This window comes from Callithrix jacchus, chromosome 11 (assembly GCF_049354715.1).
Source record: "Callithrix jacchus isolate 240 chromosome 11, calJac240_pri, whole genome shotgun sequence".
In the NCBI taxonomy this organism is placed as follows: Eukaryota; Metazoa; Chordata; class Mammalia; order Primates; family Cebidae; genus Callithrix; species Callithrix jacchus.
Window position 1 is genome coordinate 55723346 of NC_133512.1, and position 24202 is coordinate 55747547.

General features: G+C 37.1%; 1 protein-coding gene and 1 long non-coding RNA gene across 3 annotated transcripts; one reads left to right on the forward strand and one right to left on the reverse strand.

Annotated features, from left to right (window-relative positions):
* Positions 1 to 11518: 11518 nt before the first annotated feature.
* On the reverse strand, positions 11519 to 12932 carry LOC118143685 (uncharacterized). Its single transcript, XR_004728011.3, has 3 exons — positions 12527 to 12932; positions 12326 to 12449; positions 11519 to 11706 (listed from the first exon to the last, which is right to left on the reverse strand). It is a non-coding gene; the product is annotated as an uncharacterized LOC118143685 (long non-coding RNA).
* TFPI2 (tissue factor pathway inhibitor 2) lies at positions 12655 to 16958 on the forward strand. 2 transcript variants are annotated; one of them, XM_003733596.6, is made up of 5 exons: positions 12655 to 12841; positions 13141 to 13323; positions 14239 to 14418; positions 15469 to 15639; positions 16004 to 16958. In XM_003733596.6, the coding sequence occupies exons 1-5, from the start codon at positions 12754 to 12756 to the stop codon at positions 16078 to 16080; spliced, it is 699 nt and encodes a 232-aa protein (XP_003733644.1). In that variant the 5' UTR covers positions 12655 to 12753; the 3' UTR covers positions 16081 to 16958. The 2 variants fall into 2 exon arrangements, with proteins under 2 accessions (XP_003733644.1, XP_009000678.1); XM_009002430.5 differs by having other exon boundaries at positions 14239 to 14346.
* The last annotated feature ends 7244 nt before the right edge of the window (positions 16959 to 24202 follow it).

Below are 24202 nucleotides of genomic sequence, written 5' to 3' on the forward strand. Positions count from 1 at the left end.
TGTGTGATTCTGATCAAGTTACTTAACCTGTCTGTGCCTTAGTTTACAGGGAAATAGGGGCAATAATGTTACCTACCTTGTAGATTTGTTGAGAGGATTAAACGGGGGTCACATAGGTAAGGACTTTGTAACAGCATGTAGTTCAGAGAAAGCATTCGCACGTGTTAGCTGGTGTTATTCACTCTGTTGTACTTCTAGAATTTCAAACTGTACTTTCATATATGGCCCTTGTCATATAATATAGGTGATCTTATAGGTACTCTTAAAGGAGATGGGTAATATTATTGATAAGCTTAAAGGAGATCATGTGTACATAATTTGGCTCCTTTGATATCATGCATTGCAGATGCTACAGTTGCTCTGCTCAGCTTTCCTTTTTATTCCAGGGTAAGATACCTAGTCTGCAGCAGCTGCAGGTGTTGACTGTCAAGGGTAAACTTTTTGCACATGTTGGCTCTTGGCTGATGGGCAACACTTCTCCTGGTGATGCCTAGGAGATTATGCTCCCATCTGACCCCTAAGGTTGACTTGGAGCAAAAGTCTGGCTGATGTGGGGTTCTATCAGCCAAACCCCCTTGCTTCTGGGCTGAAAAACTTTGTTGCAATTGCGAAACTTCAGAGCTTTCTATGGGTTTAGAATGATGCTAGACTTCTGAAACCACTTGTGACTAACTTCTCCTCTTGCCCTTTCCTTACACCTTTAGCAATTTCTCCTGACAGCTTGCCCTAAAACTTACCTAGACAAGAATTCTTGTCTTAGGCTTTGCTTCTAGGAAACCCAATCTAAGACATAGTGGATTTTTGGATCCTTCACAAGAGAGGTCATACATTGCATAACTTTTTCATGTCCTCATTACTTTCTATTGTTCTGTATATTGTTTGGTATATAGAAGAGATCAACGAAGTATTGATAAAGTCACCTAACTTCTGTCATATGCATTTACCTAAACATAGAAAAGCATCCAGATTTTCTAACTTTATTTTATCAGTAAATGATTTCTTAATTCTAAAATGCTGTGATTCACCATGCTCAGTAATATTAAACATTAAAATCACTTTGTTTAAAGCAAAATATCTTAGAATATTCTAGAATTTTTACCAGATTTGATGGCATGGATCTTATATGAAAAAATCAGAGTGGAGATCAAAATTTTTACTTATTTCAAGTACACAAAGAAGGAGAGTGAATATTATCTGCATGGAGATTCCAAATGTTTAGTCTATTGAAGTCTATGGTCCAAATAATTCAAATATAATATCGTCTACTTTACCCCCTATTCCATTTTGCAGATGCAGCAAAGGCATTCCAGTGAGTTTGAATACCCAAAATTACACAATGAGAGGCAGTTGAGCTGGTGTTACAACACAGGTGTTTGTTTTCTGAGATGGGGTGTTTTTCATTCCAGCACATCTCTCTCAAACTAGTATAAAGGAGTGGATTTGTGTCTTCATACCCCAGAATGATACAGAAAGTCCAGAGTTGAGGACAAATAGCATTAAGGCTGCCTCTCATATTCTAAGCTTTCAGGTTGGTCAACCTCTCCACAAAAAGTCCTAATAGACTAGATCAGATTATTGACCCTTTTGCCAGCCATCCCCACCCCACCTTTAGTCAAAATTGAAGGGGAAGACTGAAGACCTATAGCTAAACAAACTAAGATTGCTATTACAGCCAGCCCAGGGGGAAAGCATACCCCAGTTAAGAAGATGTTTGCCCTTTCACTTCTTCATCCATCCAGCACTACCATCAGAGTATTGAGGGGCCAATAAAAGGCAAGACAGCAGGAGTGGGGGAGGTATTTCACAGCTGTAGCCAATTCACAGACCCCTGGTTCTCAATGGGGGCAATACTGCCCCCTAGGGGCCCTTATGAAAATATATCAGCTTGCTTATAAAGGTATTCCGTAGTTTTTGTAGGTATGGATATGGAAGGTCAGATATCTTGCATGTTCCGGGATCCTGCTGCATAAGATGAAATGTGACACATTCAGCATGACTGTAAATATCATGTCAGACTTCCACATAGGCAAAAACCATACTTATGGTTCTTTGACTCTTGAAACTCACTCCATTTTACATAGAAACAAAATATTTTTTCAAATACTTTTTACAATAATGCATATAGTAAAAGGAAGATCATGCACCAATAATTTTTTTCTCTTTCAGAAAATCATATCACTCATTGTAGCCATGGGTTTGATATATATATGTCAGTCTTTATTCTCAGCTGCTATGTCCAGATGTTTTTTATACACAAAAAAATCGATTTTATTATGTCATGATAAATATTTTATTAGTCATGATGAATATTTTCATATTGCATTTAATCTATATAATTTGCTTCATTTTTATACTTTATAAATATAATTTAGGTACTGTGATGACTAATACTGAGTGTCAACCTGATTGGATTGAAGAATGCAAAGTATTGATCCTGGGTGTGTCTGTGAGGGTGTTGCCAAAGGAGATTCACATTTGAGTCAGTAGGCTGAAAAAGGCAGACCCACCCTTAATCTGGGCAGGCACAATCAAATTAGCTGCCACCATGGTCAGAATAAAAGGCAGGCAGAACAAGATGAAAAGGCTAGACTGGCTTAGCCTCCCAGACTACATTTTTCTCCTGCGTTGGATGCTTCCTGCCCTTGAACATCAGACTCCAAGTTCTTCAGCTTTGGGACTCAGAATAGCTTCCTTGCTCTTCATCTTGCAGACAGCCTATTGCACACTTTGTGACTGTGTGAGTTAGTACTCCTTAATAAACTCATAGATAGATAGATAGATAGATAGATAGATAGATAGATAGATAGATAGATAGATATCCTGGTAGTTCTGTTCCTCTAGAGAACCCTAACTAATACAAGTACCATACTGATGGGTTTGGTGGGGTTTTTTGAGACAGGGTCTCACTCTGTCACCCAGACTGGATTGCAGTGGTACAATCACTGCTCACTGCAGCCTTGACCTCCCAGGTCCAAGTGATCCTCCTACCTCAGCCTCCTGAGTAGCTGGGACTACAGGTATATGCCACCATGTCCAGCTAATGTAAATTTTTTTTATAGAGATGGGATCTTGCCATGTTGCCCAGGCTGATCTCAAACTCCTGAGCTGAAGCGATCCTCCTGCCTCAGCCTCCCTATATTGATGGTTTTAAATAGGCCATTGCAAAACATTTCTTGGACAAATGAGACTCTGAATTAGATGGAATTCATGGTCATAGAGCTCCAGAAGTGGTGGAGGAAACATACATTGCCTTGACTTTTCTTGGTCTTAAATACTAGAATGAGTTTTTATTAGCCAAATATGGCCCATGATGATGATACCAGTTTAAACGATTGTTAAAGATTGTTAAGGAGTAGCTACACATTGGGAAATGGCAGTTCAACACAGCATAGTTGCTGAGGCAATTTCTGTAAAAAGGTAAAACATTTTTAATGGTTACTTCTCAATACATTGAGAATTCTCAGAGAAAACTGTTACATTGACAAAGTACAGAAAAGAAAGGCAGCTATGCTTAGCAATGCAAGCAGATCATGGAGGTCATTAGTAGAGGGGTGGGGAAGCTTTCTTAAGTGCACCACATTTTAGTGGTATTAAACACTTTGGGAAGATAGAACTCTACAGAGTATTTTAAGTGCCTCATGATGTCTTTCAAAGCTTCTATTACATTTCTTGCTAATTTAGAATTAAAATGAGCTGAGGTAAAGTTCGAAGGCCACCTGTTTTCTGTTTATTTCTACACATTACACATAAGTGTTATTCTGAAGTAAGAATACCTGATAAATAAAATATTTAATTTATGAAAAGCTAGATTAGGGAGAAAGTAATCAAATTATTTTTAAAACTTATTTTTTTAGAGGATTAATTACAGATTTTTTGAAATAGCAATGTTGCCAGCACATTTTAATTATTATTTGATTGATAAACATGTATACATGTTTGATAATTTTTTAGAAATAAATCCACTGTATTATGCACAGTAAGCTTGTGATCATATGGATGTAAACTTACTTATTCTATACTATTCTTTTATATCCTGACATTGTACTTGGCATTATAAGAAGATAACAGCTAAGAATTTTTACTGAATGCCTATTGTGTGCCGGATAGAATTCTAGGTGCTTGAGATACAGCAGAGGAAAAAAACAGATTAAAAACCTTTCCCCTTAAGGAACTTACATTCTCAGTAAAGGAGACAGGCACTTATAAAAATACAAAAGTAAAATATGCCAAATTTTGATTGAGACAAGTGCTAAGGAGAAAAATAAAGCAGGAAAGAAATAAGAACCATGTTAGCAATGTAAAAATCATAAAAGAAGCCCTCTGTGTTGACAATGCTACTTGAGTGAAGATCTGAGGGAAATGAGAGTGGGCTTTGTAGGTATCAAAGAGAAAACCATTCCAGGGAACAGCAAGTACAAGACAATGTAGACAAGTATTAATATGAGGAGCCCAGTGAATTCAAGGGAGAAGTAGCATATGAAACCAGTGGCCATATAGGCCTTACAGGCTACTGTAAAAACTCTTGCTTTACTATGAGTGACTTAAGGAAGTTTGGAAGATTCTGAGTAACAGAGTGACATTATTTATCATATACTTTAACAGGGAGCCATTTGGAGGCTAGCTCATAGGGGCAAGCGTAGAAGCAGAGAAGAGGCGATTGCAGTCAAGGTGAAGATGGGGACAAGTGCTAATATGCTAAATGTATTTTAAAAGCAGAGACATCAGGATGTGCTGACAGATCAGGTGTAGAATGAAAAAAAAAGAGAGAGGGAGAGAGAGAAAAGAGAAAAATCAAGATGACACTATTGTTTTTGGTCTGAGCAACCAAAAGAAGCTATTTCCTGAGATCAGAGATATAAAAAGGGAACACTGAATCTCAGATATTTGTTAGCCATTCATTGAGTAGGTGGTCGGGAGTTTAGGGAAGAGGCCAGAGTTTTGGGGAGAACCATGAGAACAGAGGAGAATACCAAAGGTAAATAGGAAAAAGAAGAGAACAAAGGATTAAACTCTGGAGAGATGTTTGAAAGTCGGGGAGATGAGCTGAAATTTACAAAGGACAGTGAGTTTGCTGTCTTGAGGACTAAATAAGATGATATTAAATTTATCATATAACAGACACTCTGATAAATGCTCAACATGCAATGCTTTTATCTCTATGTATCTACTATCTTTTTCCTCTGTTTTTCTACCTAGGCCAGTAAAATGACAGCAGCTCACATAGTATTTATTTATTCATCAAATATTTATTACGTGATTACCATGAGCTAGGCACGCATTTGATGGCCTGAGGTTAAAGCAGCAAATTCAGCTTTCTTATCTCTTGCTGTGTTTATAACTCCTCAGTATATATCATTTTCTTCAGTTGAATTTTTGTGGTCAAATAAAAGGTAGCTTTTATTATTTTTCCAACTGGCCAGGTTGATCACAAATTTTTATCATAGTTGATTTTTTGAAAGGCTTTTGTAACAGTTGCTATTTTATTACATGGTTATCATTCACTCTCAACATGTTAGCTGATTTTCAAGGTACACGTGACTTAGACAACCAAATATATTCTATGACAACTCTCTTTCCCAGAACAACTTTATTTCTCTGTTTCCACTGTGCCATTTGAGTTTTCAAGACACTTGTAAAGAAGAGGGATAGTGCTAATATAAAGTCATTTGTTTATTTCACAGATGTACATGAGAGCCTACTTCCCAGGTCTTATTCTTGGCTCCATAACACAGTGGTAAATAGGACAGGTAAGCTTTGTGCTCTCACAGAGCTTATGTAACAGTGAGAGGATTAGATAAGTAAAATGTATTTTTTTTAACTTATTTGATGTATTAAAAGTACTCCAACTTCTGTGTGGGGTTAAATGGGAAACAAAGGTGAAAACAAGGAGTTTAGGTAAGAACTTAATGTAATCAGTCGTTCCTTAGACATTGCATACCTGAACTACATTGGTTGTTGTGGCTATAAACAGATATGAGCAGATTAAAAATGTAATTTGGCTATAATCCCAGCACTTTGGGAGGCCAAGGCAAGTGGATCACCTGAAGTCAGGAGTCCGAGACCAGCCTGGCTAACATGGCAAAACCCTGTCTCTACTGAAAATATAAAAACTTAGCTGGGCATGGTGTTGGGCACCTTTAATCCCTGCTACTCAGGAGGCTGAGGCAGGAGAATCACTTGATCCGAGGAAGCAGAGGCTGCAGTGAACTGAGATTGCACCATTGCATTCTGGCCTAGATGAAAGAGTGAAACTCTGAATCAGAAAAAAAAAAGTGATTTGGAGGTACAATTAAAAGGACTATTGATGGATTGGGTAATTAAGAAGTGGAAGCTCTCAAGAATGACTCCAGAGATTGTGCTTTGAGAATCTAAGTAGAAGGGTCATTTACAGAAAGGAGGAAGACTGGGGATGTATAATCAAGACCTTAAGGCATAAAATATTTGCGATTCTATCACACATCCAAATGGAGATACTAAATAGATATGAATGTTTGAAATTTTGAGGCGAGATCAAGACAACACACAAATATATTCATATATATATATATATATGCATGTGTATATGTGTGTGCAAGGTTTATATGTATATGTATTTGAAATTACATATGAAAACAATATGGTTAGAAAAGAATTCTCAGGGTTGAGCCTTGAGTCACCCACCCTCTAATGGTTATCTAGAAGAGGGCAGATTGATGGAGAAGGAGCAGTCAACAAAGTAGGAAAAAAACAGAAGAATGTGGTATCATGAAGACTGAGAAAACATTTAAAGAATGAGGAAGTATTTGCAATTGTCAAATACTAAAAGAATTTAGATAAAAGGTTATGGAAAATGTGATTTTGAGTGATTTTAAGGACAGTTGCTTTGGGTGTCATATATTGAGAGGTCTAGTAGCATGTGTCAAGGTTGCTCTTGACAATAGCACTTCCTGCTCTTCCTCTTCTCAAAGGAAGTTTAATTGGAGGGGCCTGGAAAAAGCAAGAGAGATGAGGAGATGAAGGAAGACACGGAAGTAAAATTTTTGATAAATTTGACTGGGAAAGGGAGCAGTGAAGTGGGAACACTAATAAGAGAAGAATATAGAGTCAAATATAAACTTTAACTTTGGGTTGAAGAAAAGTCAGAGACAAAGCATTCAAGATGGAAACTGTTAAAACCTGGGTGTGTGCACCAAAGAGTAAGAGGGGGCAGAGCTGATGCTGTTGAAGAGTGGAAGGAGTAAAGCCATTGAGAAAACAAGAGAAAAAAGGATGAAGAGCAGTAGATAAGAGGTTGGTCTCTGATTATTCCTGAACATTACTTCCATTGTAAGAGAAAGGAAGACCAAAGATACCTGAGATCCAGTTTGCTGAAAGAAACAACTCACCCTTCCCTGGCTGGTTCAGAATATGTAGTCCAGACTAACATTCAATTCTCTTCTAATGCAAACTTTTCAGCTCCACTCAGTTTTCCCTCAGCTAATAGTCAATAGGAGAAAAAAGTAGTGAGAGTCCTAGGAGATGTGTGTTCCTTTAAAACTGCAGCTATTGCCTTTCCCTGCCCCAAATAGCAGATTGTCCCTCATGCGTGATTTAAGATACAAAAGCTTTTCGACATAAGCCAAAACAAATGAGCATTTGGAGGGCATATGGCATTGTAGTAACTGATATATAACTAACACTAGATTTTGGCCACATTATAAAAAGACAATAATTTTGAAAGAAAAGGTGTCTTTACATTTGAAAGGTCAATGTCCATTACTTTCTGCTAAATATAACCCTGAAAATGAGAACTTTAGTGATTAACTCTCTCAATCCTCTAATCTGATTATCAGTTTTGGCAGATGTTCCTCTTAGAGCATTATGTCAATGTATTTAAATTGTACTATCTGTTTGCCCTATGAATGATGAACTTTATGTTTGCATAGAAATGAAAACTGATACAGCACTTTCTGGGTACTGAACCAGGGTCATGGAAACATATATAATAAGCTTGACTTTGGCCTTCATTAATGTGGAAAAAAAGGATGTATATACAGTCAATGAGACCAAGGGATCAGGATTTAAACTGCCTGTGCTAACTGAATAGCTTTGGGAAACTCACATATCTATCATTCGTCTACCCTGTTATGCTACGAAATCCCTCATATTTGTATCCCAAATGCCTATGATAAAGTTTGTCACACTTTAAACATTTAATCAGCTCCCTTTTAGGGAGATGAATGAAGGTATGAACATGTTATATACCCTTATTATAACTTTCTTTCTAGGGAGGAGATTCATAAAACTAGGCACAGAGGATACCCCATCCTTTCATGTGGCTTTATCTTATTGTATAACTCCCAAGTGCACTCTGTGCCTGACAGAGGGTGCATTAGCGTAAATGTTTCTTACATAGGCCAGCAAGTTAGAAAAATACCTTGTTGGTGAAGGAGTTGCTTAAACTTAAGCAAAACCCTCATGACTGTTTATTGCTCAGAAGAGATTAACTGCCTTTCTTAGCAGATGTGTAAAATCCTCATAAGTGCCAGCTGGAGTCATTTCAAGTTTTATTTTGGCAGGGCTTAAACTAACAGGCAGCAAAAACTGCCTTTGTTTATTAAGGAGTTATCAGTGTAACTCTTTAAATAACTATGTTACATAATATGTATCCCCACATCACTGGGCTCAGTTAATTCTCAGCATTTACTCATAAGCCAGACATGCTACCTCTCTCTAAGGTGTCTGAAAGAGAAGAAGACAATCTGCTACAATCTCTTTCTTAAATTCTTGGTTCACGCACCAAGCCTGCAGGACTCCCAGAGGATATAGCATCCTACTCAAGGTGTGGGAGGGGCTAAACAGTTCAAAAGCAACTTCATTTGTTGTGGGACCCAGAGGAGTGGTAGTGAGAAAGATCAGAGGCAGCAATCTGACACATGCAGAGGCGCTCCTGGACTCACTGTAGCTATTGCATTTTTAAATTCTGTTATTTCATATTCTACTCTAAGGTCTTGGTATGGTAGAAAGATCTTAGGCCTGGGTGTGTTAGAAAGAATATAAAACTAAGAATCCAGAACTGTGGATTCTAGTCTTGGGTCTGCCAACAACCATGGCAGGTAATCTCAGTTCACACTTCTGTAAAGTGAACATATCATAGTTCCGTTCAGCATTTAAATTATAACAACTTCACACCTTATTTTTACAGAACCCCAGACTCTTTTGAGCCTTTGTCTTTAGCCACAGACAATTTAACCATCAAGTGGTGTAGAAATGACAAATCAATCTGGATGAATGTTCTTCCCAGCATTTCTACAGCATCTCTCAGGACTGATTCTAAACTTCATCTACAGACCACACCATAGAAGGGTGAGAGGCCTATTTTTGCCCCCCTTCCATTTCCACTCCATGCCTTATACAGCAGCCCTGATTGGGCTGAGGACTCTGCTCTGTATGAGATCCCCCTGAAGCTCATTGCTCTAGAAGAGACTAGCAGCAAGTGGTGTCTGATCAGTGTCACAACTTTGTGGGCAGAGACGTGGTTTATGAGCTTGGTTAAGAGAACAGCTGATGGGAGCAAGGACATGGGCTTCAGTTCCATAAGGTCAGTTCATGTTGCTCTGTTTCCTGATGGGAGTTGATGCTCCATCTCAAAATTGTATGCCAAGGCTCTCAACGGGAAGTAGGATATGGGATAATCTGGATGAAGTTTGAACCATTGTGTTAGGGACTAAAACAACATCTTTGAATGCATAAGCACTTTCTATTTAATCCTCACAACACATCTGCGAGGTAGAGTTATGACTATTAGATAGGAAACTGAGGCTCAGAGAGTTTTAAGTAACTTGTCCAATGTAACAAGGAATGAAATCCAGGTATCTCCGAATTCCAACTCGATTTTTTCCATAGCACCATGCAATTTCCCAAAATGTCTGTCTTCATTCAAAAGGGCTAATCTTTTTCCTTTTTTTTTTTTTTTTTTTTTTTTTAGTCAGGTTCAGTCTCACTCTCTCATCCAGGCTGGACTGCCATGGCATGATCATAGCTCACCACAATTTCAAACTCCTGGGTTTAACCAATCCTTCCATCTCAGCTCCAATATAGCTGGGACTACAGGTGTATACCTAGTTTTAAACTTTTTTTTGTAGAGATGAAATCATGCTATGTTGCCCAGGTTGGTTTCTGACTCCTGACCTGACCTCAGATCCTCCTGAGTGAGCCTCCCAGAGTGTTGGAATTACTAGCAGGAGCCATTGTGTCTAGGGGTTCATTTTTTTTGTGTTAGCAGAAGATGATCAAAAAGTGTCCAGCAGCTTAGAACAAAGAGAAATGACAGTAGTCAGTGCTACATGAAAACTGAGTATCAGTTCTTGAATTTTATGTTAGTCTAGTTTAAAGATATATTTAATTATATTCAGAAGATGGAAATAGGTAAGTTTGAAGTTGAGTTAACTTGTCTCCTGAATATGATTCTCAGTAAATGAGTGGTAAAATTTCCCTCCCCTAATAATATTTTGAAGGAACTTGGAGGGTCTAACCTGACTTTACTCTGAATGTGTCATTCCAAAACTGGCTTTCTGTCGTAGCAGTTGGTGCCTTAGAGCCAGCTCACACAGGTTTTGGCTATGGGGAGCTCTGACTCTTGGAGATCTTTTCCCACCTCTGCATTCAGTGATTCTGTAGTGGCAGCTTGAAATTGACCTTAGTGAGAGCATTTACACCACAGAAATCAGTGAACTATACAAGTCATCCCTACCCCATTTTTTTTTTCCTACTGGAGAGGTAGGAAAAAAATTAAACATTTACCCTTATGGTTTCAACTATCATTCTTAATCATAGATATTTGGTAATCAAAGCTGACAGCATTTCCAGATCAGGCTGGTTTTCCTAGGAATATGACCCTGTAATATGACATCAGAATGACTGAAAACTGTCACAAGGATATAATGTGCAAAGTACCTCAGATTATTAACCCACTTTGAGCAAGTTTGTCCTTTACTTTTCAGGGCTTCCTGGAGACTTGAAAGAGAACTCCTGTAAACTCCCCCCTATTCTCAGAAGTCAAGAACAATTATTTACTTGAGAATGTTGAATAGGACAAGAGAAAAGAAGGGAAGAGACATTTGTTAAGAGAACCTATTAAAATGTCTTCAAAATTGTCTTTACTATTTTATGTAAAATTTCACTGTAGGTAATTGTATTTTTTAAAAAGTATATCACAAGTTAATATGTCAAAGGAACAGGGAACTTTAATGGATGTACTGACATTAAGAAATGTGTGGGAAGGCACTGATGTGGTCAAATCTTCATAACTCACCAAGACTACCTCTCTGGACTTCTATGTTTCACCTCCAAAATTATAGCTACATGCAAAAACATAGCTTCATACATGCTTGATGGGGGTGTAAAATGGTACAATCATTTTGAAAAACTGTTTGGTAGTATTTAATATTTCTAAGTATTTTATCCAAGAGTAATAAAAGTTGCATGTCCACACAACTCAGCTTTATTCGTAAGAGCCCCCAAACAAACTAGAATCACAAATTCCAGTAACAGGACATTTGTGGTATATTCATATGTTAGAATATTACTCAACAATTTAAAGGAAGAGACTGATACACTCAGCAACATATATATTGTAGGATATTCATACATTTTGGTACATTCATATTTTGGACTAGTATGCAGGAATTAAAAGGAACAGGAACAGACTGTTGATGCAATGACCTGGGTGTATCTCAAAAACAGGAACTGTGAGAAAGAAATACCACACAGTGAATACTTTATGATTTCATTTATATGTAATTCAAGAACAGGCAAAACTAATCTACGGTAATAGAAATGAGAAGACTGGTTGTCCCTGACCTGAGGATGGAAGGATTGTTTTGGGAAAGGATTCGTGGGAACTTTCTGTCTGGGGTGATGGAAATGTTCTAATTCATTCTCTCTCCCCACCCTCCCCCGCTCTCTTTCTCCCGAGTAGCTACAATTTCAGGCACCTGGTGTGTGTTTTTAATAGAGATGGGGTTTCACCATGTTAACCAGGCTGGTCTCGAACTCCTGATTTCAGGTGATCCGCCCGCTTTGGCCTCCCAAAATGCTGGGATAAGAGGCATGAGCCACCGCGCCCAGCCGAAATGTTCTAATTTTTGTTAGTGGTTATACACTTGTCAATTTATCAAATTGTCCAACTACGATATATTTTAAGCCTGTATTAAATGTAAATTAGAACTTGATTAAAATTTGTATTAATAAATGTAAATAAACACATATTTACATTTCTAATCTAATCTGGTGGTCTATTGCAACGAATCCCGTTCCCCTCTGACCCAAGAATTGCGCACTTTCTCTCCACCGGCCTTTCAAATACCTGGACTTCATGGCTTCAAAAAGTGGATTCAGGCTTCTTCAAGGCACAATCACCCGCAGGTCATTTCCCTCTAGCTCGCAGATTTCCCATCACCGACACAAACGCCCCCTCTGAACAGCCCAGCCTGGACAACAGGAAAAAGTTTGGGAGTCAGGTTCAATTCAACTTTTCAACTTGGCGGGGAATTCCTCTCCCTCTTACACAGTTTGCAGCAGGGGCGGCAGGGTCACAGCCCCCCTGCATGAATCAGCCACCCCTCAGGCTCCGCCCCGGCGGGGAACGGCCGGATGCTCGCCCCGCATAAAGCCGGCACTACAGCCAACTGGAGCAGGACGCCTCAGCCCGACCAGAGCCGGTCGCTGCGCGACTCCTCCCGCCCGGCGCTTTCTCGGACGCCTCGCCCGGTGGGCGGCTAGTCCCCCTGCACCATGGATCCCTCTCGACCCGTGGGACTGTCAATTCTGCTCCTGTTCCTAACGGAGGCTGCACGGGGCGATGCTGCTCAGGAGCCACCAGGTATCTGGCCACTCTGGGAACCTCTGTCCCCAAAGAGCTTCCCCCGGTGCGGGCGGAGAGGGCGAAGCGGGCCAAGGGGCCCTGCGCACCCACCCTCCAACCCCCGATTCCTCGAGGCTCCTGCTCGCGCTCCGAGGAGCTTCCGGGAAGCGGGACTGGCTCCCAAGTTTGCACTTTCTCTGCAGAGGCCCATCCGCTAGGAATCGGCAGGGACAAAACTCCCCGGAACACCCTTTCCTTCTAGGAGCTATACCTAACCACTTTCCCTGTCTTTCGCCTTCCTTCTGCCCCTCCTGCAGGAAATAACGCGGAGATCTGTCTCCTGCCCCCAGACGAGGGACCCTGCTGGTCCCGAATTCCTAGGTACTACTACGACAGGTACACGCAGAGCTGCCGCCAGTTCACGTACGGGGGCTGCGAGGGCAACGCCAACAATTTCGAAACCCAGGAGGCCTGCGACAACGCTTGCTGGCGGATACAGAGTAAGTGCCCCCGGGCGCACCCGGGACTCCCTCGCGCGCTCCGTGCGCAGGCGGCCAGTAGCAACTTCGCAGGTTTCCCAAGTCTCGCTATCTACAGGAAGTTGTAGCCTGGGTTTTCTCGTGTTAAGCAAACCCCACAGTTTTCAGTTTCTCAAAAGTATTCACTAATTTACAACCACTAACACATTTCCTGTCTCCCAGCTGACATTGATCATAATTCAATGCCTGGGCAGACTAAGGGATAGATTTGTTACTTCATCATAGAGTATAATAAATGCAAGAGAATAATGTGTTAGGTGCAACATAAGTGCTTCTCTGTATTTATCATTAGTTCCAAACCTATGGTTTTTCTCTCTCCTGGAGGACACAATTTTCTCTTGTCGATTATCCATCAATCTGAAATACTTTTAGTGGATTTTATCATTAAAGTGTGATTTGGCTCAACTCTACTTTTGTCCCGATACCCAAACGTGTTGGATTAGTTGCGGGATATGGTGGACATTCATTATACTGCTATATTTTACTTTATTTTTAATTTGTAAATTATATCTGTTAAGGCCTGTAAGAGAACATGGGGCTTTGCCATTCAAGGAACTGAGGCAGGAGAAAACGTGTATTCATGTGACTAAGCTTTGATTAACTGCGTATGTCCAATCAGAGAACACCCAGAGAAAACAGTCTTTCCACTCAACTTGAAAGATATCACAGCTGAGTCAGCTGAATACGGACACTTAGAAAAAAAGTAAAGAAAAAGGGAAATAGCTGGATTCATGGGAGTGTCTGGGGATTTACTATCCCAACAATAATAAAACTTCTCCCCGTGCCCCCGAATGTTCCTTAAAACACAGAAGTTTGAAAGTAATAATAAGAAGCCTACTTTTAACTAACATTGTTCTATTGCCCTCCTTTTCCTAGAAGTTCCCAAAGTTTGCCGACTGCAAATGAATGTGGACCAGTGTGAGGGGTCCATAGAAAAGTATTTCTTCAATCTAAGTTCCATGACATGTGAAAAATTCTTACTCGGTTGGTGTCACCAGAATGTGAACATGTTTCCAGATAAAGCTACTTGTATGGGCTTCTGTGCACCAAAGGAAAGTAAATACTATTTTTATGGTCGTTCTATTTCACTTTTTTATTAAGACATTTGGGTGGAAAAAATTCGATTTGATGTGAAATAACGTGGTTTGCATTCTCATGATTTCACATTACTTGGCAAGTTAATGATTTGTCAAGTTCTTAAGACTGGAAAGTGACAAAGCCATGATTCAAATTTTTGCTTTCTGCCTCTTCTGAATTGTTTCTTTAGAACTATTTCTCATCTACTCAATTTACACATAAAAGATTATTCATTAATGAATGTTATGACCTCAGATTTGTACAGAATCAGTTATACATGTGGGATAGTGGAATATATACAGAATTAAGATGGTGAAACTTGAAAATTTCTTTCTAAAGTTTTTGGTTAGATTTCTATATTCTTTAGTAATTGCAAATTGCAGCACAATCAACTCTACACATTTCTGTCCAATCCATCTGTTACCTCTCACACCACCACCCCTGAATCCTTGAAATGATGGTCTCTTGAGTAGCATTTATTATTTGCAGAGGGAGACAATACAAGGATTTCCCCCAGACACAGAGATTTTTTTAAAAGTTCAACAAGCAAGGAAGACTTGCTTTGGCAGAGAATTTGATAAAGCTTTATTGCTATACTGTGTTGAATATGCAAAATCTTGAGTTAATGTGGTAACGGTTGCTGTGGATGTGCTCGTTTGTGTAGATATGTTTTGTTCCAGTGGTTACCTGGAAATTAATATGCATATATTCTTGATTAATAATAGAAGGAGAGCTGTGAAAAACATTTAAAAAAACTACCAATGCAGCAAAGTTTACTAAATCATGCCATATATGGTCCTTGAAACTTAGCCCATTTTTACCTAACCATATCTGGTATTTTGGTTTAACTTCTTTTTATATTTAAAGACTACAAAGATATAGCACACCTTTTAAAGGTTTAGTATGATATCTTGGATTCAGAATGAGGCTTCTATGGGATTCGATTTTCTTCAGTTACTTCGGTAATCACCATAATTTAAAATTTCTGGTATTATAACATTTCTAATGTTCTTCTCTTTTTTTACAAAGGTCTATCATATTGCTACAGTCCAAAAGATGAGGGACTGTGCTCTACCAATATGACTCGCTATTATTTTAATCCAAGATACAAAACCTGTGAGGCTTTCACCTATACTGGCTGTGGAGGGAATGACAATAACTTCGTTAGCAGGAAAGATTGCATACGTGCATGTGAAAAAGGTAGTGAATGTTTTCTTATTCCACCTTTAGATAAACTTTATAAATAACTTATCAGCAAAATTATATTTTTATTTATTTATTTTACGAAGAGCAAATTGCTATTTCTAGGCTACCCCTACATAACTATCTCAGTGGTGTTAATCAGTATTGTCATAATGCTTTTACTGGCTAGCTGCAGTAAATAGTAGCTGTATCTTCATATCTTAAAGGTAGAGTGTTATTAACTGAGTGTATAATGAGTTTTGACTTTACAGTCCTTAAAAATAAGATGAAGTGAGCTCAATAAGCATATCAGAAATGGTGATTTATAGTGAGCCTACAGACTGAAGATGTATGATTTTCATTGTTGTTTTATTGATTTTAGCCTTGAAGAAGCAAAGGAAGATGCCAAAGATTCCCTTTTCCAATAGAAACCTGAAAATTTGGAAGAAGCAATTTTAAGCATTTTTAATATGTCATCTCGTGAATGCTTATTTGCCTTTATGGTTTTATCCGAAGAATAATATGATAGCATGAGGAAACAAATCATTAGTGATTCATTCACCATTTTTTATTGATGCAAGTCACTTTTTAAATTTGTATGTTTTTTATCTGTGTAACTGGCTGCTATTCAAATGTGAGTCTACCATTTTTAATTTACAGTTCAACTCTTTGTGAGACTGAATTCTGCAATGTGTAAGATAAAAAAAGGAAATATGATTCACCCATTTCTTGGGATTGTATCCCTGATTTCAGAAGAGGATAGTAACTGAAATAGCACAAGACAATATAATTGTGTGTTTTCAACATATTTGAGAATAAAAAGGACTAGCAAATAAAACTCATTTTGCGTTTAAAAGTTGCATTATATTTTAGGCCCAAGAAGATAAAGTTTGAGATTTACCAACACTTTAAAAAATATTCCAAGTGCTGTTACGCAGATACAACTAATATTATTCCCATTTTATTGTCTTAGATTGTAGTACAATGAATGAATACGGGGATTTATTTAAAAGATCATAACTTTCTTGACCAATTTAAAAAGCTAATCAATTTATCAAAACCAGAAATGTTCACAATTTCTATCTATTTATCTATCAATCCCCACTCACATGTATATGTTTGTGTTGACATATTGATAGATGGTTTTAAAAGCTTTCCTGTTACATTTTTCCTAAGACATAGTGGGTTGGCGACACTGAAGTTTTAAGAGACCAAGGAAAGTAAAGTTGTTTAAATGTTTGTACTACTTAAGGTGTTTATATAAACCATGCATGAGAAACCATGCATACATTTAATAATTTAAATTCCACCAATAAATTCTCATTGATTAAATATGATCATTCCAGTGAAACAGGTTTTTTTCTTTCTCTGTAATAAAACAATTTTTCATGGCAAGATGAACATATTTAAAAGTATGCCCCTTATTTGGCAAAATTATAAATGCCTTTACCTTTTGCTTGAAGAGTCATTTAAAAATGTATTTCAGTTATTTTGACAAATAGGTATATGTCTGAGAACATTGACTGATGCTGAAAACTAGAAACACCAGATACTCACCAGTAGGGGACTGGTTGAAGATTTTATGGATGAAGAGTGAGCAAAAAATATATATATATGCATGTCTTCTGACCCCCCAGGATACATAAGAAACACAGGTCCTAGAAGAGTAAAAGTCAGGATTTTCAATGTTAAGAGAAAATGAGATATAAGTATAAAATTAAAGAAATTAAGTAAAAATCTTTGACCTAAGTTGTAATTAGAAATATCTGTATAAATTCATAACTGATTTTCTCTATCAAAAAATCTGTATTTCCTACTTTTCCACTGAAAAGTCCTTGAGGTAATGACAACTCAGTAGCAGTAGTTACAATTACCATAAAGACTGTGATCTCTCCATAATCATTAAAAAGAACCAGTGCTCGGGCCGGGCGCGGTGGCTCACGCCTGTAATCCCAGCACTTTGGGAGGCCGAGGCGGGTGGATCACAAGGTCAAGAGATTGAGACCATCCAGGTCAACATGGTGAAACCCCGTCTCTACTAAAAATAGAAAAAAAAATTAGCTGGGCATGGTGGCGCCGTGCCTGTAATCCCAGCTACTCAGGAGGCTGAGGCAGGAGCCTGAGCCCAGGAGGCGGAGGTTGCGGTGAGCCGAGATTGCACCGTTGCACTCCAGCCTGGGTAACAAGAGTGAAACTCCGTCTCAAAAATAAATAAATAAATAAAAATAAAAAGAACCAGTGCTCTTAGGAGAATAGCTGAATCCAGGTCCGGTGCAGGAAATATATAAGACAAGCTTGGGCCATCTTATTCCAGAAATCGAGGAAGCTACCAAAGATTAATGAATCATGTCATAAAGACAGGAGAGTAACATTTAGGAGCTCCCACTAACCTAAAATGAGACAATATGAGCAACGAAACAAATAATGGCCACAATGTATATAAATAAATAGAAATCTGAGTTTATGATTGTACTCACACAACTTCTTGGTACACTCTGGAGGTTTCTAGGGCATTATCTGATTACTTTGAAAACTGATGAATTAACAGAAAGAATAAAGCATTTATCCTTTTTTTGTTTATTTTTTTAAACTGTACCACAGAGAAAATAGTATATGGAAGTTATTCCTAGAACTCCACCTAATACATGCATAAAAATGTTGGAAAATACTACTGATGAAAGTATGAATCTAGGTAATAACCATCGTCACTGGGTGCTGAAACCATTATATGAAAGGTTTTGGGGACAGTCTCATGGAAAATCAGGCTAATGTCTCTGAACTCACGGATTGTTTTAACATCCATAATAGTTTAGCCATAGACATTATTTGCTTCCTGTTATGATATAATAATAAGCGCACCCTCCCCATCAAGTATTCTTGGAGAAATAAAAACAGTAAACCCAAAGTTAGTCAAGCCTCTAGATCTCACTAACATATTGCCAGGTTATAGGGAAATATTGGGGATAAAGGAGCATGTTATAAGAAACCAAAGGAAGTAAATCCATAATGTCATGGACGCTCTACAGGACAAATACTCTGGTGTCTCCAAACAAGTGAATAAAAATTTTTATAAAGGGCAGTGCTTTAAGAAAAATATAATAGTTAGCAATGACAAAAGCAGCATGCCGTTAAAAGGTTGGGTAAGCCCTGAATTTATGACGGGTTTTGGTGGGAATGATTGTAGGAAAAGGATCTTGTGTGTGTTCTGGTGTTGCAGAGTGAGTGATTCACAGCCTCTGAGGATTCTGGGGGCTCCTAGAAACCCCAAAGGGAAGCCAGATTTGGTATCTGCTCCCTTTATCTCCCATGTAGCCAAAGCCCTTAGGGGATCATAGATCCAACTCAGCCTACATTTGCACCTCTGTCTTTAGAAGTGGTAGGAAGTAGATCTTTTGGATAAAATTATTCTAATGTCCTATTATCTTTACCATGCTAGTTCAATAAGCATATATATAATGTGGTCATAGGACATTCTGCAGTCAAAGGGAAAATCCTTCTTTCCACAATCAGTGTGAAGGCAAATCACAGCTGTCGTTTCAAAGACAGCCTAATTAAAAGAAATGTCTCATTCTGCAACACAAAAAGTCAAAACAGAAATGGGATGGTTTTTAATAAGACGATATTTTTAAGTTACCCTGGACTACCATTCACGTGTCCTCTTTGCACACACATTGTCACAATATTCAACCACAGAAACTGCAATGGAGGCCTCCAAATTGCCTGGATCGCAATACCCCCAAGTGTGTATGCTGTCTCCCCCAACAGTCTTGTTAGACTTTTAGCCAACAATTTTATCCAGTCAGAGAGTATCCTATGGAATGTCTGCCAATATATTGTAATAATGGTTGTAAAAGTTTTAGCTACGATGCATCCAGAGATAACTTTCTAGGGTGTCCCCCAGGAGTTGACCTAAAGTAGTCAACATGAGAAGGATGTCTCTTGATCCTTCTTATGAACTGATGGACTTCATTGTAGTGACAGGAACTTATCTTTACAAGCTTCATGTTTCCAGTAAAATTTAGGTCTTGTGATAAAAATAAGGAAAAGTAGAAAAGTACAGAGTTGTATCATTAAAATATCCTTTGTGTATCTATTGTTATAAACTTAGATATGGAAGTAGGCAAACATGAAATCAGAATCATCCAAAATTATTTCTTCTCACTTCACTCATATAATCAATTATTCACCAAGTATACCTAGGTAAGCCTTTCCTAATCCTCATCTTATGCCAGAAAAATTAAAACTAAAATTAAAAATTAGTCTAGATGATTAGTCATCTACTAGATATGAGGCAGACACATAGACTGGAAGAAATGATCAGGTTACTCCTTTGCTTAAAACTCTTCAGTGATTTCCTATGGAATCTTCACATACTGTCCAAGCCCTTCGTGTGTCATTTAAGAATGGTTATGCATGTACTATAACATGCTTTTTCAGATGCATCTCTCATTATCCGTAACCTGTAATTCAGTTGCACTAAATTATCTGCAGTTTCCAAAGCATGTCACATTGCTTTACTTTTCTACAACGTGGTTCTGACATTTTGTATATGAGAACCATCTGTAGAGCCAGGTATGCAGCAGGCTTTTATACCCTGTGCCCAGGGGTTTTTATTTAGTGGGTTTGAGTTGGCGCTAGAAGATTATAAACAACAAACTCCCGATGATTAGGATGTACACTTTACATCACACTTTAAGGAACACTGTTTCTAAGCCTTACCATAAGTTTCTTTGTTTGAAAAATATGTATTACTCCCTCCTTGTAACTATTTGGCCTGTTGAATCTTCTCCTTGTTGATGAAGTATTCCTTGCCCAACCTGAAGCAGGTTTAATCATTTCTCCCGTGGGCTTGCTTACACCCAGTGCAACTTCCTAGCTGTACTACTGCAGTATTTAATTATTTTCCTTGAAGTTCTATTCTGAGGGCATCAAAGTTTTTGTGTAAAGTTAATGCTATTTTTTTAAAACATATTATTAAACTAATTGTATACTAGATCGAAAATAAAATACATAGGATAAAAATAAAAGTAATGCAGAATTTTACCACCAAGTGATTAATAACCCCATGTCTGTTTTCTTAGGGTGGAAATAACTTAGTAAAGAGATACACACATTTTAATACTCTCAGTTTATACTGAGAAAGTATATTACAAATTGTATCAATCTATCTCCAACTAAAAATATATGAAAATGACTAATACATTAGGTATAAACAGAAAAATATTAATAAATCACTAAAGGCTAGTACCATTAGCTATTCCTGATCCTCCCCTTCCTCCCACCCTGCACCCTCCAAAAGGCCCCAGTGTATGTTGTTTCCTTCTATGTGTCTATGTGTTCTCATCATATAGCTCTCACTTGTAAGTGAGAATATGCAGTATTTGGGTTTCTGTTCTTGTGCTAGTTTGCTAAGGTAATGGCCTCCAGCTCCATCCATATCCCTGCAAGGGATGTGATCTCATTCTTTTTTATGGCTGCGTGGTATTCCATGGTGTATATGTACCACATTTTCTTTATCCAGTCTTTCACTGATGGATATTTAGGTTGATTTCATGTCTTTGCTATTGTGAATAGTGCTAAAGAGCTTCTGCATAGCAGAAGTGATATCTTATAGTGATTTTAATTTGCATTTCCCTCCATAGTTAATGATGGTAAGCACCTTTTCATGTACCTGTTGGCTATTTTTATGTCTTCTTTGGAAAAATGTCTGTTTAGCTCTTTTGCCCATTTTTTACTAGGTTATTTGGTTTTTGTTTTTACTATTGAGTTCTTTTATATTTTGGATATTAACCCCATGAGGTATATGTTTCACAAACATTTTCTTCCCATATGTAGGCTTACTTTTCATTTTGCTTGCTTCCTTTGCTATGCAAAAAACTTTTAGTTTGATGTAGCACCACCTATTTATTTTTGCTTTTGTTGCCTGACCTTTGGGGTGATATCCAGGAAATTATTGACAAGGCCAATATCAATAAGATTTTCCCCTATGTTTTCTTCTAGTTTTTTTTTTTTTTTTTTGGTTTCTGACCTTATGTTTAGGTGTTTAATCCATTTTGAGTTGATTCTGGCATATGGTATAAGAATAAGAGTCCAGTTTCATTCTTTTGCATGTGGATATCCAGTTTTCCCAACTCCATTTATTGAAAAAACAAATCTTTCCTCATCATTTCTTCTTGGTGGCCTTGTTAGAAATTAGTTGACCATATATAGTGGGGTTTATTTCTGGGATGTCCATTCTGTTCCATTGGTCTATGTGTCTGTTTTATGCAAATATCATACTGTTTTGATTACTACTGCTTTGTTGTATAATTTGAAATCAGAATGTGTGATGCCTCCAACTTTGTTGTTCTTGCCTTCATTAATAGATTTACTAACCATAGTTATAGTAAAAAAGAATACTTTATTGTCTATATATGTACCTGTGCCAACATATACAAACTGATGTAATACACTATATTAAGTGAATAAAAGATAAAAAATATATGATTATCTCAATAGATGCAGAAAAAGTATTTGACAAAGTTCAACATCTTTTCCTGATACAAATTCTCAAAAAAAATATGTATAGAAGAAAATTTCCTCAACATAATTAAAGCCATTTATAAAAAGCCAACTGTCAACATAATCAGTGAGAAAAAATGGAAAGGTTTTCCTCTAAGATACAGTACAAGGTAAGGTACAAAGATGCTCACTCTTTGCACTTCTATTCAACAGTTCTTTTAAAATTGCTGGAAGTAGTAGCAAGGACAATCAGACAAGAAAAAGAAATAGAAGTCATCCAAATAGGAAAGTAAGTAAAATTATCCTTGTTTGCAGATATGATTCTCTGTGCAGAAAATCCTTAAAATGCCACAAAAATGGTTAGAACTAATGAGTGAATTCAGTAAACTAGTGGGACACAAAATCAACATAAAAATCAGTTGCATTCTTTACATCAATAATGATCTGTCTGTAAAAGAAATCATATGATCAGACAGTTTTTATAAGATAAAATACTTAAATATAATTCTGCTGTTTTTAAGTGTTCTAATAAGTGGATTTTAACACTATATTTTTATTAATTCCATCATCTTGTTTATTTAAGTACTCTTGGTTTTTCTCTTAATTGAAGTGGCCTCAAATGAAAGTTTGAACTGTAATAAGAAATGAGCTAAAAAGTAAAAACATGGTTAAAATAAAATTAACTCATGTAATAAGCAATAATACCAATTTTATAGAGGAGGGTTAAATTATGACAGAACTAAAGTTGAAAAATAATGTCTAAGTGGAAAAGAAACTAATTGTCATGAGACATTCTAGGAAAGCAATTATATTTATTGATATTTGATTTTTTAAGTATAATCATTAAAAGTAAGCATATATGATGTAATTTCTAAATTATTAAAGATGAAAAATAAAAATAGAGTATAATCAATTAAAAAGAAAGCAAGAGAAGGGAGAAATAAAGGAGTAAACAGATACAAAAGCCAGGACAAATAGAAAGTGCAATATAAGCTTATAGAAATAAATTTAAATATAATAGTAAGTATATTAAATGCCCATGAAAAAATTCTAAATAAAAATATGATTTTTCTGGAATAAATAATAAACACCAGCCCTTTGCTGTTCAACAGAGACATACATAAAACAAAAAGAGAAACCAAAAAAATTGACAATAAAAGTAATTAAATACATACCAGGAAAATACTAAACCAAAAAGTTGGCAAATACCAACCATTAAAAGGCCGTTAATATAGACAAAATTCCATTTGATATTCAAATTTGCAAAATAAATTTACGAGGAACATGTAAGTATTCTGAATTTCTGCCCATCTAAAAACAGATTTTTAATCTATCTTAACAAAACTTAACAGAAATATAAGGCTAAGTTAACAAATATACCATCGTAGTGGGAAATCTTGATAGGCTTTTCTCAGTAATTGATAGGTCAAGATAGAAAAAAATCCCTAAGAATATGTTGGCTATTTAAAGAACTCAAAGTTAATACAAGTTTTATGTAATGGATAAATAGAACACTGTCTCAAAACAGTAGAATACACGTTCTTCTAAAGTAAGACTCACCACCCTTTCTCTGCAAAAACCAGATGGTAAAGGTTTTGCAAGACATGGTTTCTGATACACTGCTGAATCCTACCACTGTAGCACAAAAGCAGCCACAGACCACACATAAATAAATGTATGTGGCTGTGCTTCAATAAAACTGTATTTATAGTAGCAGATATCTGGCTAGATTTAACCTGTGGGCCATAGTTTGCTAATCCCTGCTCTAAAGTATACATTGAATATTAACAAAATCATCACCATTAACCATAAAGGAAGACTGGACCAATTTGAAAATATTGGTATCATAAAAGTTACATTCTTTGACAGCAATGCAATTAAGTTGATTATCAGCAATAAGAAAGTAACTAGCAAATTATTTTTGTTTGGAAATTTAGAAAACCACTCATAAGTCAGAAAGAAATTGTTGAAAATTAGAAAATATTTTGAACTAAATAACAATGAAAATATTGAAAGTATCACTTAAAACTTATAGAAGGCAGCTAAGAAGATAAAGACTGTTAACATTTAATGTATATAT

Bases quoted from the DNA above. Each gene is read 5' to 3' on its own strand.
- TFPI2 (XM_003733596.6), top strand. From the start codon at position 12,754: ATGGATCCCTCTCGACCCGTGGGACTGTCAATTCTGCTCCTGTTCCTA. The intron at 12,842-13,140 runs GTATCTGGCCAC...CCCCTCCTGCAG, and splicing joins TGCTGCTCAGGAGCCACCAG to GAAATAACGCGGAGATCTGT. The intron at 13,324-14,238 runs GTAAGTGCCCCC...TCCTTTTCCTAG, and splicing joins CGCTTGCTGGCGGATACAGA to AAGTTCCCAAAGTTTGCCGA.